This window comes from Sipha flava, unplaced genomic scaffold, assembly GCF_003268045.1.
Source record: "Sipha flava isolate LNK unplaced genomic scaffold, YSA_version1 3_pilon_pilon, whole genome shotgun sequence".
NCBI lineage: Eukaryota > Metazoa > Arthropoda > Insecta > Hemiptera > Aphididae > Sipha > Sipha flava.
This window is the reverse complement of record NW_020273108.1, coordinates 743,154-764,544: the sequence shown is the minus strand read 5'-3', so window position 1 is coordinate 764,544 and position 21,391 is coordinate 743,154. Positions and strand designations below refer to the sequence as shown.

The following is a 21,391-nucleotide window of genomic DNA, read 5'->3' as shown; positions in this document are numbered from 1 at the left end:
AGTGCGCATATGTTAAGTTAGATAAACGTGAAGAGTCTCCCACAAGCATTAATACCCTGCAGTATAGTATTTAGCGCATTCTGCTGCAGCGTATATATTATATTTATATATATATATATATATATATATATATATATATATATATATATAAACTCGTGCTAGTATGTAACATGTGCGATTCGATGTAAACGTACTAGAAACTCATATCCGACCTTAAAATTACATTGTGTTCGCGGAAACCGATAACAGAGATGTAATGTAATTCTTTCGCCTGCCGGCGGAATGTCATCAACGGCCAATATACCAATAACAACGAACGGTAATAATAAAAGTTATAGTACAATTATAAAAATGAATATAATAACAACGGTAATAATAACAGTAATACGTTTGTAGGGAAAACATCGATTTTTGCGATTCGATCAAAAGTTTACTCTCAGCCCTCAAGGGAACATTACTGTAATAGAAAAAATAAGTAAAAATATTATAATAACATTATTATTCCTATCGCTTTGTCGTTCGTAATTCATATAAAAATCAAATGTGGAACGTCGAATAGCGTAGAAAAAAAAGTTAGTTTTACTACAGAGTACCGACGTGACACGTGACTGTCGAATATTATTTGATGAGTGAAACACGACAACCGTAGTAGGTTCTGTATATGCTTTTATAACCAAACAATAATTATTATCTCGGTAGTTCGTTCGATTCTCCGAAAGTTTGGTAAATAAATATTTTAATTATTTCATAACGTTCATGTGTTGATAAAATTTTTGATGAATTTGCCGTTGTTTCTAATTTTATTTTAAAACGTGTGGTTATAATATTTATTGTTGTGAATAAATATCTATTTCGAAAACGTTAAACACACCAGAAATTTAATTTAAAAATGTTTAAAAAAATTTATTTTACTTTTCTATTTCCAAATTATTTTAAATTATTATTTTTCCTAGTTTGTTAATATTTTTACTCGTTAATAGCCGTTTACTTAATTTTTTTTTTTTTTTTGCGGCCACTATTGAAATCGATTTTACTTTAATTGTATGTATTTCAAAATATAATTCAGTTTTCAAAAACAAAATAAATAATAAAAATAAATAATAATAATGATAATAAAAACAATACTGAAAGTAATATAAAAATAATTCAACCGTAAACATACCGACGAGAGCGAAATAAATCCAAACCACTATATTATTTTCGTAACAATAATAATACGATGTTATTTTTAAATTAAATACCTAGAAAATAAAACCGAAAAAATCAAATCCTCATGAAAGCTTTCAGTATTTATTATACCTCTTCAACTTCCGCCAGTCATAGAACGTGATTGGGTTTTCTCATACTCTTTAATTGTACGGAAATAAGACGTAATAATATTATCTAATGTTGTTACTTTGGAAGACATGAAATATTATGTACTCGTACCGAAGACCACGAATGGTAAATGTTTTGCGTGTACTTAATGGTTTTGTTATTACACGACTCGTGTATAGCCATCAGGCGTGGATAACACTCATCAACGTAGTATAAAATCTATAATCTATAATATCTCAACAGGAGTAACAAAAGCTGATTGTGATGAAAAACAGTTAAATAACTTTATTTGGATTTTCATCAGAGCCACTGTCCGAGTGCAACACCACATCGACACCGAAACCGAAAACGGTTGCACGTCTATGGATTTTTATCGTATTTTTAAAAGAATTATCATTACTTTAATGAACCCCGAAACAATGATTTGAAAAATGAAAATAAAACCATATACATACGTGGATCTTTAATGGCTATAATACGTGGTTCTTAGCTTTTAATATTGAAACACAGAAATAGTATGGATGGGGGACAAGTGAAATATCGCATGAAAAGATGATTTTTAATTTAGCCATTATACATATTATACTTAAACAGGCATTTAATTAAAATAATCTATATAATTTATCGTTGTCATATCGAGTCGTCACTAATCAGCAATCGCGTTTACTTACAAACGGTGAAGTTCGGTTCATACCACATCGCATAGTTCGGATACCAAGACATACCACGACAGTGTACGATAGTTGTTTGCTTACCGTCTATAAAATATTGGTTACACATCGTAATGTAATCTACGAAAACCAGTAACCGAACATATTCGAAAGTCGGTCGAAATCTAAATGTAACGCATGATTACCGGGTCGAAGCGGTGGGGCATTTTCAACCGTCGCACAGTGGGATTAAAAGACCATCAAAGTTGGCATTAAGTCATGCATGCATTGATTTCTGTTAACAATATAAAAATATAAAAAATATATTTAGATTGAAAAAAAAAATCATTTACATTTATTTAGAAAATTTTTAAATGTTTATTTAGCTATTAAAATAATAATAAAAAAAAAATAATTACTTAATTTGGAAAAATGTATTTTATTTTTATTTTCATATAGAATTAAGACTATTAAGAATTATATTTACATTTTGATAATATAAATATTATTTATTTAGGCTCTTAAGTATTATAAAAATGGGATTGATTTATTTATTTTAATGTGAAAGTTTTTATACTGCAAGTTAATCGTCGCTGCAACTATCCGAATCGGTTTCGTCACTATCGTAATCATCGTTCGTATCTTTTTCATCATCTGATTGGTCTGGTTCAATGGCGCTGGTAAATTTAAAGAATATATACGCGTCGGGTAGAACGGCTGCGGTATACGGTAACGCGGTATTAACCGAGTTTGTCGACAAACGAAATGGAAGTCTATCGATAGCGGTACATGTTTTCTACGTAGTAGGCTCACGGTAACAGTGTAGTACGGTACGGTGGGCGCGCAATTGCTCCTCTCTCTCTCTCTCACTCACTCTTTCTCTCCGAACCAACGCGTGGACGGACGCGGATTACGGGAGCGGATTCGAGAACAGAAATCATTAAGACGCAATGAAGAACAATGCGAAGAAACGCGCGGAGGAGACGACCGGGATACGACGAAACGAAACTGCATCGTACGCGTACGTGTATTTGTTCATAAATATTTGTTTAACGGGGAGAAAACGGATCGACAAAACGGTTGCGACTCGATGACGGTTGTCTAGACCGATGCGTATGCGTATGAAACGTGTGCGGCTGCGGAGCAATTAGAGTTCGTTGATTGGAGCCGAGCGGACAATAGCCGACGGGAATGACCACGCGCGACCGACCGGCGATCGGATTTTCCGAAAAAAAAATGTATGCGGTAAAATCGAAAATTCTTCGCTTTTCGCTTCACGGAATCGGTAAGAAAAAAAAAAACTTGAAAGAAACCACCAAACTCTTTTTTTTTTTTACCTTTTTCTCAAGGAATACCTATTACATCGTATCGCGTTCGCGTCCCTCCACATATGCGTGCACTTTACCAGTTTGATTTTTTGTAAATTTCATTTCCACGATCGCGCCCGAAGTACTCCGCGAATTCTAATTCTTCATTGTTTATCGCACCGGAAACACCGTACTGTTTCATTTCGTTTCTCAACACGTGGTTAATGCCATCGTTCGTCGTTCGCTTTGTACAAATATGATTTTATGGCTTTCGCAGTGCTACATGTAAACGCTGTTGTAGCCGTATTTCGCGTTCTGGACGACATTGTTACATAAGTAAGTCGAGCATAAAAAAAAAAAAAAATATAGAATCTTAATGTAGTATTTTTTTCAACCCATACCCAAGTGTTGGTCTGGAAAAGTAAGAAAAGCACGATAATATTTTCAACCAGATTATCGGTAACGTGAGCGGTTACCAGCGCAAACTCGACTCGTTTGGAATTCATCCCGTTGTCCGCGACCATTTAGATGTTCATCGCGCACGCGAAACGTCGACTTGAAATTGCGTTCTGTGGTACTCACATCACGTTGACGCCCACGACATGTTTGTCGTGGTGACAGGATTATTTGCAAGGGATGAACATGTAATTTTGATACACACGCATTCTTTAAAAACTAGTAATATTTCTCTGTTTATATTTAATAAGACGTTTTCATTTCTACAAGTGAGAAATAACCTGACAACCGGTACCTGATATAGTTTATTGTACTTAATTGATAGCGCAAAAAAAAAAAAATAATTACAGGAACGTCGTGTAGAAAATAGTGGTGCTAGGTGGTACTCATAACCCCTTTAATATTTGATATAAGCATTTACTCGTCTTGAACCCATGTTCACTACGTCACTGGTCACGGTCATCCCGTCAAACCGAGTGGGGCCACGCGTTATTCACAAACATGCAGTCCGTAAAGCCGACGCGCAGACGTGATTCTAACCAAAATTTAAAATTGAAAATTATCTATTTCATTATAATTTTTCTTTTTTCATGCTTTTTTTTAGATTTATTCATTGAGTATAACTTTATTAACTGTCATTAGTGAATTTATAAATCGAAATGTCTGAACGTATTCTTGAAAGTAGTGCATAAAAATGAAAATAGAAATTACTTTTATGAAAAAAAAAAAAAATATATATTTATATTACTTTCAATTGGTACTTGCAACCCGGCAAAACTCATTTGACTTAGATCCGGCACTGTCCGTATCGAATAGTTTACGATTGATTTACTCTTATGTTAGGCAGGGGATACTGCAGTGTTATGCTGCAAACAATGTACGAAAACATGAATTAAAGGTAGATCCACGGCTGGGCAGGTTGAACTAGTGCCGCATGTTCGTCAGCTTGTTCTACAACGTTTTATCGTTTTTTCGTCGGACGCCACCGGTGATCGACGAACAGATAACTGCTATTCTTATAATTATTCCATGAGGCGGATCTTAATAATGTAAATGCGCTAGCGATTCCTCCCCCCCTACAAGATGCGCACTACATGATCGATCGCGGTAATCACCGTCGATCGGTTTGCCAACACGTGCGCATACTCGTCGTACATACCCGGATTTCATTTCAGTTCGGTTGATTTATCATCGTACTTATGGATCGTGGAACAATAGTCATGTTCATTGATTATATATATCATACCACGAGATGCGCATGATTAGGGTGTTTCAAAGTTCTAGACAACTAGCAAAAGTTTGAACCTCCAAAACGCCCCCTCGAAACGTAAGCTTGGGGATCAAAGTAGTCTACACCTATTCAATACGATCCATCCAGACGAATCCGAGTGTCACGTATTACCTACGAAACGACAGCTCAAACTACACCGCTATTATTTATAATTAATAATTTATTATAATTATAACCTAAACAATGGATATTAGATATATAATACGTATTGATTATACTTATTACCATTGCACTTTCATTCCTTTGTAGCCATTATTAAGAAACTTTACCCGTAAGCGGCAAAAAAGTATTTCGAGTATTAAAAAATAAACTTTATTTATCTGTAAACAAGATTTCGATAAGAACAATTGTTTAAAACATCAAAATCACAGGAGATTTGTTTCTAAATGGAAATATTTTCTAATTGGTACCTATGGGATCTAATTTTATGAATTTTCCAATAGTTTTATATTGGAAAACAAATCGAAGAAAAGTAAAAAAAAAAAAAAAAATAAAAATAGTCCGTACAATCGACCAAATTGGTCTTTTTCGCTCAAAATTTGATAATTTTCGCTTATTACTGATATTTGGGAAAAATGTATTGCGAAAATATTATCCGAGTGACGCGCGTTTCGAATAGATCGGAATCGCACATGCATAAACCAATTCACTTTGTGTTCACGATGGGTGTGGTTATCAAAGCGCATTGGAAACGTTAGCTCACGGCCAGTATAATCCGAATAATACAATATTATTTTAATGTATTTACTGTTATTGTTCCACTCGTGGCGGTGGTCGTTACCACAATATTTGACATACGATATTAATTCGATCGGTTTGCACCGCTCCATAATCGTTCGTGTACACACGCGGTGAATTAATATACGTACATTTACGTGTACATACTCCGTAGTCGTTGATATGTTGATAATAACAACAACAGCCGATAATAATAATAATAATAATATACTGCCGTCGAAGGAAACATTGTTTCGAAAGTTGACTTCCGAGAAGATGACAGTTGTAGATATCAATCAATATTTGGTACTTATCGTGCGTCAAACCAGGTGTCAACGCAAGTACGTCAACAATTTTTTATTACCTTTCTGACGAAATTCCGATTCACACATGTGATAATATGTTGTTTTTACAGTCTCATTGTCGGAGCAGGAGAATTGAATATCAAATGCATCAAACACCGTAAAATAAATATATTGTAAAATAAAGGAACTGTTATAATTTTTTATTAATATCACCGTTATCATTTATAATAATTCGTTTTCTTCGTATTGTGCAGTTGGCAGAACATTTTTATATACGGCCGGTTTTGAATTTAAGTAAAATTTTATTTTGCTTCCTAAAAAAATTAGTAAAAATATTGATAATGAAATTCTGATTTCATTAGTGCGAGTGAGACCTAAGTTACAGCCAAGACATTAGATTTTACTAAGATCGGAATGCATTAAGAAACGCTTGGAAAGAGACAAAAAAACTATAAAAAATGTTTATACTTTACTATTTTTTATAATAGAATGTGGCAAGATAATTATTATGACAAGAAATAATGATAGGAGCAATAACATTCTCTACAATAAAACTTGTAGTGTGCTACAACGCTTTACTATAAAATATCGTATATTATTTTATCATATTTATTTAACAAGGACAAAATCAATGTGTGTGCAATGACAGTGTTGTACATAAATAACCAAAATACCACCTAGTTTAGGTATTTGATAATTAATTAACATTTCATCTAGATAAATTAGATAATATTTAAATATTTATCTGGATTATAGATAAAATATAATTATAAAAATATATATAATTTTTAAAAGTTTCATCATTTAGAACTTATATTTGTAAAATTATAAATTTTTTTTATAAATTAAAAAAATAATTTACTGCATTTTCGTAAAATGCATTCCATAGCTCAGGTTTGCGGGTTTCACATGCCGTAACACATTTTTTTAGTAAACATATATATATATATATATATATATATATATTCATGGAACTTAAGTTTACAATAGTGCATACGATAGACAGTATAACATGTAAATAAAATTTAATTAAAAAAAAAATTAAAAATAAATTGTTTTGTTAAAAGGCCCTCATCAAAAAGATGTAGTTCTACTCTGGTTATGTCCGTAATCTAACCCTTAGTATTTAATATTTGATATATGCCAATTTCAGATGTAAATATTGCTCAGAGTGCATTAAAAATCATGCACTTTTTAAGAGAACACAAATTACGTGCTAATAATAACTAAATAACAATACACACTACACATTCTAATCTCGGCTTGTAAAAATAGTATGTTAATAAGTTTAAATGAAATCTTGACTTTCAGTCCATCACTATCATTCGGATGCTTATTAGCATGAAACGATTTTCATGGATATGTCTATGATAAATAATGTCTATGGTACACTACAGTCGGATGTATTTATACTGTATAATATAAGGTATCGTAGTTTATTTAAAAAAAAAAAAAGACAATACCCAAGCCACTCGGATTTTGGGTCCGACCACAACAATTATTTCTTCTGGATCACAAATTATATATATTATGATTATATTTAAAAGTAATTAATTATTCAAACTGACCCTCATCTTCAACCATATGTATTCATGTCATCATCACATCTGCCATATACGTCCCATACTATCTGCATACCAAACCTGGGCGTCAATTGCACTTATGTGATTTCCGTAGCCAGGGGAACTTCCAAATTAAAATTATGTTCCCAAATATAAATGTTATTATTAAAAGTCAGTATTAAGGCCGTATCTGAGAGGATCCATGTGGTCCGAAAATCCTACCTCGAAATTTCTTCAATATTTTACAAATAATTTATGTTTTGATCATTATATACGTTTTGTCGGTTACTGAATTATACGATACCGATCAACTGCAATAATTTATTATATTTATAAAATAATAAATGTTGTTTTTGTAACAATTTTTAAATTTATTTAAAATCTTAGAACTCCCCTCTCTCATGAAAAATCTAGATACAGCCATGGTCAGTATTACCAGTTTCAAAGTTTCTTGACATTAGTCTTAAAAAATATTTAAATGGTTAACTATTACGTCTTATTGAATGTTAAAAACAGAAGTCAGTAAAAAATATCTGAAGGCCTGTTGTTTTCGTTTGCCTGCCGTGCTTTTCAGACCAAAAACGCCTCTATAACTACAGACCCAGAATTTCAATTTTATTATTGTTTTAAGGTACGTTTTCCAAGGCGCGACATGTCGTCAATATCTATTTACACGATAATAGTATCAACTATTTTGCAAGGTCGCCACGACCGAACTTTGGGTCGCCGCGACCGACGACAATACTGCTCCGAGAGCAGTGCTATGCGACAAGTTGCCGTGACATATCACAACGACGAAAATGAAATAATATTGTTAATAGGAGGCGATTTTTCCGGTTCATATTCATAATATGGATTTTTATTTTTCTCCAGATATAATTTTCTAAGAATGTTATTATTTTTGAAATGTCAATTAATTAATATTTCTTAAAAACCTTCAGTATCATGATATTCAACATACTAAACATATATGTCATCTTTTTTTTTTTTGACTTTAGATAGAAAAATATAAAATTTCCTTCATCCGATAACAGCGTCAAAATATTATTATTATTATTAATGCATATTTCAATAAATGGATCCATAATAATTTTAACAAAACTGTATTAACTAAAATTATTTGAATTAAATACACGTTACATATGAACACAAATGTACTTGGACAGGTTTGCAAGCGAATTGAAAATATAACTACCAAAATCACAGCGACATGTCGCGTCTAGTAAAATACAACAGAAAAAATGCGTCGCAACGACAAGTTTTGGTCGTCGGTCGCGGCGACATGTCGCCCGTTAGTTCCTTTACGAAAATATCACTGAAATAATATGACAACTATGAAAATGAATCATTTATAACTATTAAAATAATTTAAAAAAAAATAGGTGTTGCATTCGTGTTCTTTCTCGATTATTTTCTTTTTTGTCACGACGGTTCAAATGCTTATCAAGGTTTAACATCACTCCATCATCCTTTTCTCTAGTCTTAAAAATAAGTCAAATAATTCACGATAAAAACTTTTCGTTCATTTTTTGAACTTTCAATGTTAACCTTTAAACTTTCATGAAAAAAATAACATACGCTAACGTTATCATATTAAGCTAACCAAATTATATTCAACTAGAATAATAGAAAGCCAGTTGAATAGATTGATTTTGAAACTTTGGACTAAGCTTGTTAGCGCATGAGAAATCACGACAATTTACAATCGAATGATATTTGAAAAGCAATTTGCAATTAACCAATCACATGTTTGACTTAAATGTTTGACGTATTCAATGAGTCTGTAATTACCCTTCATACAATTTGTTAGGTCATTTATAATGTAATATAGTTTTGGAATTTCTGACAAACCCGATTAAGACTATGCTAGAGATTGAATTTAATATAGTTAGTTTGGTAATCTGGGTAGAATTGATCACCCTTCTCAATATCTATGTGTATTTCAATCTTTACAGTACCATCCAACAATAAATATATGTATATATGTCAGTAATATTGGAATAGTTTTTCTTCTGTTTGATGGCGTGATCGGGTTATGGAAAAAGGGTAGTTTTCCTGTACCTGCACATTTTATATTTGAAATATTTCATCCGTGAAAATAAGAAACTCCTTACTAAAATCAAAGCTTTGTCGATTTAGAAATCCAGTATTGAAACTTTTGAAGGATATAAACTTCTGCAATTTCTGGTTCAGATACTGAACTGTCATTGTTTAGAATATTATGTTCTAAGTATATTATTTTATTTATTCAATAACGAAACATTTAAACTTATTTTTCTAATATTTGATTTGAATTCGAAAACCGCATTAAAATTAGAACTGATTTACATTATTATTATTAGACTTACACAATATCATAAAAATCAATGTTAAATAGCTAGAAGTCAGTATTAATATAAATAAATAATATTATGACTGTTAAAAAAATATAAAAATAGAATATAATATCGATTGATATATCGTTAGTTAACGTATTCCACAAAATTAATATTTTTTATCGTTGTCCCTTATTTAACATTGTACACACATTGTATTAAGCCATCATTCTGTAGTCATAAGAATCAATATATGTAGTAAAATTACTTTATGTAAAAGCCAACCGTAGACAAATCGCTTTATCCGTGTGAAAACCAACGGAAAAGGGATTCCACCCAGACGTTGCGATTCGATTCGACGCTTAAGCCAATTATTGTTTAAATTGCTTTTGTTCGAGGAGATAAAAAAATAAAACATATAAATACAAACGTATGGACGGGTCAAGAAGGGAATTAAGTGTATTTTTTTTCTTCAAACATGTTAAAGTATTCGAACCGTGTTCGTAGTACCTTTTGCGCAACATTCAAATGCTACATTTACATTTTTTTTTTTTTAAGATTATTTTCCTTTACATGAGTGTAATGTTTATGCGGATGTATGTTTTCTATTTTTCAGCTTTCGGATACGGTGGCGAGGAGCACGGTCCACGTTTCGTGGTCGAGCCACCTGTTTCAGTGTTTTTTTCCAACGCCACCGGGGCTCGGGTGGAGTGCGCCGCTGAAGGGATGCCGCGGCCTCTGGTCCGCTGGCAATTGGTACGTGATGGGTCCACGGTCGGGGACGTTAGGGCTTTGATGCACGTGGACGACAATGGCACACTGGTTTTCTTGCCGTTTGCTGAGCACCAGTACTCGCCGGACGTTCATTCGGCCGCGTACAGGTGCGTGGCCCACAGCCGCGCCGGTACCGTGGTATCCCGCACCGTTCAAGTCAGAGCTGGTAAGTGGTACAACAGCTAACGGTAGTGCGTACTGATGCACGACATAAAAGTGGTAACCGTTCAGCAGCCGATGCATCGTTGATCAAAAACGATTGTGGGAGAGAAATCCTGCGAGAATAGCGTTGAAAATATTATATAATGTTCTCGAACAAAACGCATTTTGCCAAGTCGGCGACGACCGGTTATCATTGTGCTTGTAGAGCATACTGCACCATTATATGCATTATCGTCGAGTGTATGCAGCAATAATTTTCTTATACGCCTTGCGCGTTAATTTATATGGTCAAAGATTATTTATCAATTTTATTCGTAAGTCTCCCGAGAAAACTAGAATTTACTCTAGAATTAAGGTTGTTTATTTTTAATAAGTTGCTCCGAATCCCTTTCCTACTGAATCTAGAAACGAACAACATTAAGTATGGGAGACTAAAGAACGCGAAAATTGCATCGGCAAACATTGGATCATTGTAAACAACGATCCATTATTCATTACTCATTGTTTCAGATAAAATATTTTACGGTAGTATTAAGTATCAATAAATTTGAGTCTCATAGTACCTACTATGTAAAAGTTTCAAGTTCTATGTAAACGTCTGATCTTATTCCGTTTCCTCGAAAATGTAATGTATAATAATGGGCAGTTAAGAATATAAAAACCAATAGTTTATTCATTTATAATATTTTGTTTAGTAATTCGCTGTTTTCTCATCGTTGACGTGTTGTGATTATCTCGAGAGACCAAACAAAAGAATACTAAACGTAATAATTTTTACGGCTTTTGTACGATGAATTATGAACTAGGAGTACGTAAATAAAAAAATAAAAAGATAACTGAGATGAATGTGTAAACATTTTATTACACAAACTTGTAATATAAATGGTGTTTTTATTGACACTACTTAGTATAACATAGGCTTAATAATGAATAGAATAAAAGATAAAAATTCAAGCAAATACATATTATGCTATTAAAATTTGGATTACCTCACGATGTTAGACATTAAAGATTAAACATTTTGTATTTGATTGTGAAAAATATAGCTGTTTAAAATTATTACGTATAAACCCTTTTTACATTAAAATTAACAAATTTCAGCCATTCAAAATGGCATATCGTAACTGGTTCGCGTATAAAATAGTAAATCGATTTTAGATTTTTGAAAAATGGTAATTTAAAATCATAAAATAGAAATATATCTTTATCTTATTATCTTTAGTAGTCATCTCTTTAAATTATTTAGATTATCACTCAGAATAACACAATATAAATGACACGTAAATATTCTTATACCATTAATATATCCTTGCAGGGATAATGATCTCAAAATTTGAAAATTTGAAAATTCAAAATAAAACGGTAACCACGTTAAAAATAAAATTGTTTTGTGACATGTCATTTTTTTACTCATAAAAAAAACAATTGTTGCACACATACACATACACACACACACACGCGCGCGCGCGCGTGCGTGCGTATACATTACAAGTTCTCTTCAGTATATTTGGGGGGAAATTTGGGGCTATTACGTTGATAGCTTATTTTATATTCTAAATGAAACGATAAATTTACCGGTTTACCACTATATGATTTTTTTTTCTGTGTATTTGCGACACGATTTTGATAAGATGAATTGATTCAATCATTAATTTACTATGGGAAATTTTTGATAAACATTTTTGTCTAATTAGTAGTTCGAAAAAGAGTAATTTTACAATATCTCAATTGATTTTTAACAATTGTGAAAAACTAATGAAAATTTATGTAAATACGATAACACTTATGCCATATTGGTTTTTGACAAAATTGTAAGTTTGTTTTTATCATAATATGAAAAACAATAATCTTCGAGACATGAACATCTTACTGAATAATAATATCCCCAATTACTATAGATGGTAACAATTTCAAAAGGATTACATTATAGAAAATTTAAATATTTATGTTTTCTCAATTTTTTATCGAAAATGTTGATAAAATAATTCTAGTATGATTACAACTTTAAAAATTTAATTTAAATTCTTCTTATTTATCTATCACAAATTAATAATAAAAAAAAATTGAGCTTAATGTTCAAAAAAAAATAAAAAAATAAAATAAAATTACGTGCGTTAGAAGATTTAATATTGATAAAACGATAAAAAAATCACGAAAATCCGTTACAATTTTCATATAGTTTTCTTTTTGTTGTAAAAAAAAATAAAAAATGACTAAAAATCACAAATATCACTTATAAATGCTACAAAATTAAATGTTAACGAAATCGAATATTTCAGCGAATTTTTGATACTTTATGATACTTCATCATTTAATTTTTAATTTTTCAAATATGTTAAAATCATCTTATACGTTTATAACCTTTGACATTATCGATTTTCCCAAACATTTTTATTTATCTATTTTTTTTTTTTTTTTTATGCGAAAGTTAGAATATCGAAATTTTCAATCAACGTTATTAAGAAATTTTTCTCTTCTATTATATCAACCGTATAAATGTTTAATAACCAAATATAATCTCGCCCACCTGAACTCTTTCAGCCTGAATAGTTTTTTAGACAGCTTATTTATTTGAAGTTCAAAATATAGAAATCATACGTTCTCGTGCATCCTTGTATCTATCTCATACAATCCAGGAGTTTGGCCTTTTCTATATTAACAAATCTGCTTTTGTCGTTCCCTCGAGGAAATCTCTAAGTACAACTCTAGCTGTCTCGTTAATAGGCAGAGATAATTGCGGTCGGGTTGTAGAATTATAAAATTCGATGGGCTATCGCTTACATATATACATTTATTTTTCCATAGGATATGGATATTTTGATGTGTATAAAAATGTACGAATTTATATGGTGTACGAGGTTGGCGGTGGTGTCGGCAGTCGGCGGAGGTTCACGGTTAGGTTAGAGAGACACTGGTGCTATAAACACCCCTCGCCGCGGGAACGCTCTGTTGCCGCGATACCACCGAGAAATGAGGTGGAAAAAATCATTGGACCACGAGTAACGCCCTGAGTAATTCATGAGCCACCGATCGCCCCCCGCAATCCCTAGAGAGGCTTTGTGCACGGTACGAAACTCGGCGCACCGTCATAGCACTCCGACCATTTATTTGTATATTTTTTACTTGTTTGTATCTTTCCGTGATTTCCACCGAACCTCCGGCCTCTCTGTGCGAAATGTTTTTTTTCATTACACGCTGTACAGTTTGGGATTTAGCGCGAATACATTATGCATGTAACGCGCCTCGATACGTGTGCGCGCAAGAGCCGGATTTCCGACGGTGACCGTTTCGGACGAAACGACGGACGGACAAAAATGATTTTATTTTTTATTTTTTTTTCGTCCACAAACTCGCGCTCGCGCCACGTCGCACCCATATCTCTCGAAATCGATTATCGAACGTCAAAGCTGTGGTCCGGATCGTGACCGTCGCGGGCTCAGCAAACGCTGTACGCGGGACGACGGTGCAATTCGGTTTTTCGCAGCGGGCCCTGGAGACGCAACGGGACAGTCGCTCGCTGGACGTCGAACTCCGTCGGTGTACGTATGCCATCGCGCGTTCCACGGCCGCGTCACTTTCGATAGGTTTTTTTTATCCAACGATAACACGACGTCGAAAGCCGCTAGAACAACGTTCGGCATCGGTTGTTCAAATGTGTTCGCCCACTGTCGACGTCGTCCCCCGAGACCTACGAACCCGTTGACGGTCGTTTCGCGCCGGTTCCGTGTCGCGCGGACTTTAAAAAACATTACCGATCGTCTCGGCCGCGCGGAGCTCCCGTGATATTTTCACGCGCGTTTACGCGGAACCGCGCTGTCGTCGTAGCTGCAGGAGACTTCGCGTCCAATCGATTCGTCTCGAAACGCGCGTCCAATCGATTCGTCTCGAAACGCGCGTCAACGGTGTGAACGCCCGTTGCCGACAGCATTTTATACTACGAGCGTATCAAATCTCAACCATGCCCCCTCCCCCGACAGAATGTTTGGTCCTCGTGTAACCATCGCAGTTCTGTGCAACGTACAACGTGTCGCGTCCAAGTCGGTTCGCGCGGAATTCAATCGGAACGCCAACGAGTTCGGAAATAAACCATTACGAAACCGTACGCGTGCACCGTTGATAAAAGTAATGCCCCGAAAGCGTTGAACCGTTCTTATTGCGGTGTAATGTGTTATTATGTGCCAGGTCGAATGTTGGAGGATAACCGTCTCGTAGCAATTCATATTAAATCGTGAATACACGAACACGCGCACACATATATTATGTGTGGTGGAGGGTAGAGCAATTCAGAATAGATAAGTACGTTTTTAAAACCGACTCGTGGTGGGACCATTTACATTGTAAGAACGCATTAATTTTACGCAGTCGTAGTTTTAAACTCATCACCGCCAGGAAACAAGTCGGTACAAAAAAAATTAAAATTAAAACTACCACGACAGCCACTTGATCTGTCAACGTATAGGTTTGTGCGCCAATCACCCCTTTTAAATGTAATTTTTAATTGAATTACTAGCCGAAAGACACGTAGGAGTATATTTTATCATTATTATTATTATTATTATTATTATTTTCATGTGATAATTATAAAAAAAAAAAAAAAAAATGTAGCCATTGTGTTCGCCAGCAAATACATTTTTTTTTATAATTCAGGATATTTTTATCGTCGATCCAGTAGCGTATAAGCGGAGCAGACGACAACGCGTGAGGTAAACGGGAAGAAGGGAAGGGGGTGTGAAAAAAAATAACCACCACTATATAACTACCACTTGCACGAGAGGAAACATAGTGATGAAGGTCCGTCACACCGTGCACGTGTTGTTTCGAACGGAAATTATGGTAATCCAATGGCCGACCGAGATTTAATAAACGCGTAATAACCGTACTTGTACGATACTTGATTTACCGTAGAACGGATTCGTCGTGTGGTCTGTGATTTCCACGCGATATTATAATATTATAATATATGTTATTGCAATCGAATTACATGGAGGCACGCGGGGACGAGGTAGTAGCAGTGAGAATCACAATTGTCTGTTCGACACGTGCTCTACGATAGGATTAAAAATTTAGTATAAACCGATTGTTACTGGTGGTACGGTATAACGTTATAATAATTATTGTTATTTATTGCCGATGTAGTTATTATGCGGTGGACAGGTTAGTTTTTTTTTTTCTTACGCGCTATGCCCGTTGGTGTATGTGAGATATTTATAATATATTCTTCTTCTGGCTGTAACGGTCATTATTAACTGCTTAAGTTCTCGACCTAACAGCATACACTTTTTGGGGTTTAGATATATATGTAATTATGTCTATTCAGTTCTGAGCATAGTATGAGATTATTAATTATGAAACGGCCCGAGACACAACACCTTATTCTAATTATTTAGATGTTTAGAATATAAATGGGCAATGTGTTTTACAACATGAAATGTAGAATTCATATCCACCACTATTGATATATAATATAAAATAAATAATTAAATTTTAGTGAAAAAAATGTATACATTTTAACTTGAATAAAAATAACCTTAAATATAATTATATTCATAAAAACAATAACCAAAAACTGATAAACAAAATTATAAAAATGGAATAAGACCAGAATTGAATAAAATACTTACTGGATAATTTATAATAGAGTATTTACTGGAAAAAAAATCAGTATTCTAGTGGTTCATTATTTATAAGTGAATTTATTTAAAAAAAACGGATTAAAGAACGATTCATAAATAAAATATTGAATCAATTATATGAGAATTAAATTGGAGGAACAATTAAAGAGTAACTGAATACTCTGGGGTGATCAGAATGAAATAGATAATATGAGAGAAGATTATCAATATTTCCTATTTTATGAAAATGTACCTCTATCTACTACCTTTAGAAGTAAAAATAAAAAGATTCAGAGTTAGAAAAAATCTTAAAGTAACATAGAATCTATAAGTTTATATAAGTTTTTATCTCCAATTATGTTTTATTTATGATATTATTTTAAAAAAAATATTCCTTTATAAAAAAATTAAAAATATATAAAAGTAAAGGAATGGTACACTCCGTGTTTGATTAACCATTTACTATTTTAATATTAATAAATATGGTATAATAATAATAATTAATTATACATAAATATTATAATTATTGATAATATTGATGATGTTATTTATTTATCACAACAATGCCTTATTTTCATATGCTTAAGATTAACTGTTATATATTAACAGAATTTTGTATTTTTTTTAAATGTGTACATATATAATATATAATACACAACATCTACATATATAAACTTCATAATAACAAATCATACGCGTAATTTACTGTTGTTTTATCTGTTGGTTTTAAAATATAGTTTTTTTTAATAATAGTTATTTTTCATTCTACTTTTTTTTTATATAATCGAACTTTCGAATTGAAAATCTGCACTAAAAGTTTCATGTAGTAACTTTTTAGATTAAAAATTTGATATAGATAAATACTTTAAACATGTTATTTTTCAATGTTGTATGTAATTTTTCTAAACGTTAGGAAAAACTGATAAAGAACTGACAAATAATGATAAACACTCTCTCCATATAGTTTATATTTCTTTTGACAAGTATAAAAATTGTTATGTTACAAGGTTTCAAAATTTAATGTGGTATGAAAATCAAAAATGTATTCGCTGAATAATTTAATTTCCTAAAAATGTTACATTACACAACGAAAAGGTTTGATATTGAAGATTATTTTCTTTATGGAATTAACTTGAGTAGTTTAAAAAAGACACAGGAAGCATTAAATCGAAGTGAAAACGATTCATCATTGTTTACATATGTGAATATACATCACGTGACATTTTAAAACTATAGTATTAATGAGAAATGGCGTATGAATATATAACAAATACTGACATGCAGTGGCATACAGTCAGTATATAGTTACTGGATAGGATTTATTTTTTATTTTTGTTTTCAAATTATACTTCCAACAATAATCCATAAAATATTATAATTTAAATGTCGAGTCATAACAATAATAAATAACTACAAAGCATGCATGAAAATAATGGGGAAACATCGAGAAATAATTAAATTATTATAATAATGTAATTCATAAAAATTCCGAATAATAAAATATATAGAATTATTAATATCTACCGCAGCACGTACAACAATTTCATTAAATTTTGATTGTTTTCATAATATTCCTATTATCTAACATCTTTAAACCGTGTGCCAAGTAATATGGTTATATTGAATGATGAATTTCAACGTTTCGAAATTTACAAAATTTAAAATGTTTCAATACCATTGCAGCTGTTATGGGAATAATAAGTTTACCACGACATCGACGTGGGTAGAGGGTTTGGGATACTGCAGTAAATATTTTATAATACTATTTTAATCCTAAAACCGTGAACGTGCACGGGAAGGAGAGATCAGTGTAATCCGGTAATCTTTACATATCTCGTTTCATTTCTAGTTATGCAACATACCGATTACAGGACGAATGCGGAGTTGGAATCCAGTAAATACAAAAACCTCAGAGTATCATATATATATATATATATATATATGTGCTTGACCGGACAGTGATTTTCGAAGAAATTAATTTCAAAACATCATTGGATTTCGTGTAAAAATAATGACGAAATTGATTTACACGAGTGGCTCGACGAATAGCCAGTGTTCGTTGTACGATCCGTTCTTTTATCTCGATCGTTATCGTTAAAGGTGATGTGAAACGAGAATCTAGGACAAAACATCCAAGAACAAAATATCCTGTATTAAAATATCCAAGTCAAAACATCCAAGGTTAAAATATCCAATGGATAAAGTATATATCCAGGGATAAAATAACCAATGTATAAGAAAAAATATCTAAATAAAAAAATAATAACAATCTGTATATCTGTACATAATTTTTTTAATTTTTTTATTTATTTTTTTATTTAGATACATTGTTTAATTTTAAATAAAAATTAACATTATTTAATATTTTATAATATAGTCATAAAATAATATTAGTAAAAATAAAACTATGTTGCGTTGTAAACTAAAGATATAATTATTATATAACACAACATATTATTTCTATTATTATTATTTTATAACTCTATTATGAAGTATTATTAATGTTAAATGTTATTAAAATGTGATCTAAAAATGAACAATAATGTATTCAAATAAAAAAAAATTATATAGGTATTATTAATATATTTTTATTTATTTATTTATTTTTCTGATATTTTTCCCTATATATTGGTTATTTTATCCCTGGATATTTTATCTATTGGATATTTTATTATAGAATATTTTGTCCCAATACCGTTGAACCGTTTGTGGTGAGGTAGTACGGACTGAAAAAAGCGTCTCCTTCTTAAAGCTCAGCCAAAAACCCTGCGTGCGGTTTCAGACAGTTCGCAGGCTGTCTGACGAAAGGCAAGGCAACACCGGTATGATGTAGGTTGTTATCATTATTATTATGTAGTTTCAGCAGGGATCGCGCACGCGCGGGGAGATTTGAAGTCGGTGACGGTAGAAGTAAGCACACTGTGGATGCTGTGCAAAGACGAAGGCAATAATAAATTATTCTACGCTTACAGCATGTTTCTAGAAAGTTTGGAGAAATTAATCACAAAATGCGTATGGTACAGGTGGGAAAAATCAGTGCAATTTTCCCGTAAAACACATAATTTTTACATAATAGGTGCAAATCAATGAAATCCAATCGATTTTAAATTGTGTATTATCACGGGAATTATCATACGCTCTCGTACCGCAAGTTTAGTGTCTGATATGTCTGTTAGATATGTGATATTCAGGGATGGTTTTTTGGTGCTTTTAAATATATTTTAATCGTTAATTTTGTTGTTGATCTTTGTATAAATTATGTATCATCCTTCTGTCTCTATTAACAGCTCCAATTCCTTCTAAAAATAGAATAGCTAGATTTTATTAGCTGTTACTTTTTTAGGTATAGGTATTATAATGCTCTCTTTAAAATATTTCGGGATCTCTCCCTAGTGTATATAACGTCCACTAATTTAAATAGCTCATATTGTAATTCTGTACTCGCAGTTTGGATTCGTTCCATTGCTATGTCGTCTATACCTACTGATTTATATGTTTTATTTAGCTTCAAAATTCTATGAACTCATCTCTTAAGATGATGCCCCCCTATATATATCGTTACATCTAATGCGCGCAAAAAACATATCGAATTTTTTAACTGCACGCATTTTTAATTTTGTGCAATGTCGTATCTTGCGTTCGGACGCATCATGAAATAAATTGATTTCTAGGGCAATAGTATGTGAAAAAAGTGCAATCGTGCAGCCCGACCGGTAACGCCGACTACCCAAGCGAACACTTGCATTTTCGTCCCAGTCGTTCGAAAAAGGATTCGCGACGGGTGAGATGTAGGTATGGGAATACGTGAACAATTTTTTGATTTATCCTTGGAAATGGAAAGGTGTGATAATATTTTAAAGCTGCGCGCACGGGATGTCGGATGGTGCACCGCATCAGTGACGCGCACTGGAATTCGGTATGGAAAGCGGTAGGATGTCATGAGTTGGAGCAGCGAAAATATATTATCTCTGATATCATCATCGCGGAACATATTTCTGATGAGCAATATTGTTTTAAAAGTTACGATTAAACTAAGTATCATGTTGATGAACAACCAAAGCTCAAATCTAATAAAAAGGCCCACAGCGAGGACATATTTTTCTGCTGCGCAGTTCACTGCATCGCAATATCAACGCAACGCGTTGTTCGTAACATCGTATACTATTTTTTCGTAGGCGTGTTAGGTTAACACTTGTAGAAGCATTACGTGGATGAGACAATATCGTTTCATTATACCGATATTTCGTCCTACCGAGGATGCAATAACGGTTATTTTGAGTATTCGATCAGTGTTATTAGGATATGAGGTGTTCGTATTGCCTCATTTGTCTCAGGCCCTTACATTTGTGCCATTGAACTTGTTCACAGTGCTGTTAGTAGTTTGCTTGTAAAACAGCCAGATAGTTATTAATTTTCGAACCGAGTTCTCGCACCGTACTGTGAAGTAATATGATACCGTAAGACGGAAACGAGTATAGAATTTTTTGTGATTAGGCATTGTCATAAAAAAACATATTTACTCTGATTTTTTATTAATTTATCAAAAAAGTTAAAAGTTGATATTTTTTTGTTTGTTTCTCAAATCATTCTTATATAGAAATTCGTTTATCAATAGTATTTGTTTGATGTGTTCAAAATTCACCAAATTCGGTATACATTTTTCCAAAAACTCTTAAATATTATATTGTACATTCAGTTTATTATTAATATAATGAACAAAGCATGAAAAATAAAACTTAAATACGAGCGAAAATAAATGTTTATTTAAAATAGTGTCCAAAGTTAAAACTAATTATACAGAAAATTTTACGACAACCGTAGATAACGATCGTTATTATTTTGTAAAATTAAAAAATAACTTGTTTTTCTCTACACGCATACTGCACTGAAGTGGCAAACTTCTAATTTAATCAGTTATATATT

The 21,391-nt window shown here is 32.4% G+C and overlaps 1 protein-coding gene across 4 annotated transcripts in view; it reads left to right on the top strand.

Annotated features, from left to right (window-relative positions):
* Positions 1 to 21,391, top strand: part of LOC112688762 (Down syndrome cell adhesion molecule-like protein Dscam2) — a 366,044-nt gene that overhangs the window by 125,752 nt on the left and 218,901 nt on the right. For all 4 annotated transcript variants that reach the window (XM_025562113.1, XM_025562115.1, XM_025562116.1 and 1 more), the window contains one exon: positions 10,537 to 10,860. In XM_025562113.1, coding sequence (XP_025417898.1) covers positions 10,537 to 10,860 — 324 coding nt within the window. The remainder of the gene's footprint in view (positions 1 to 10,536; positions 10,861 to 21,391) is intronic.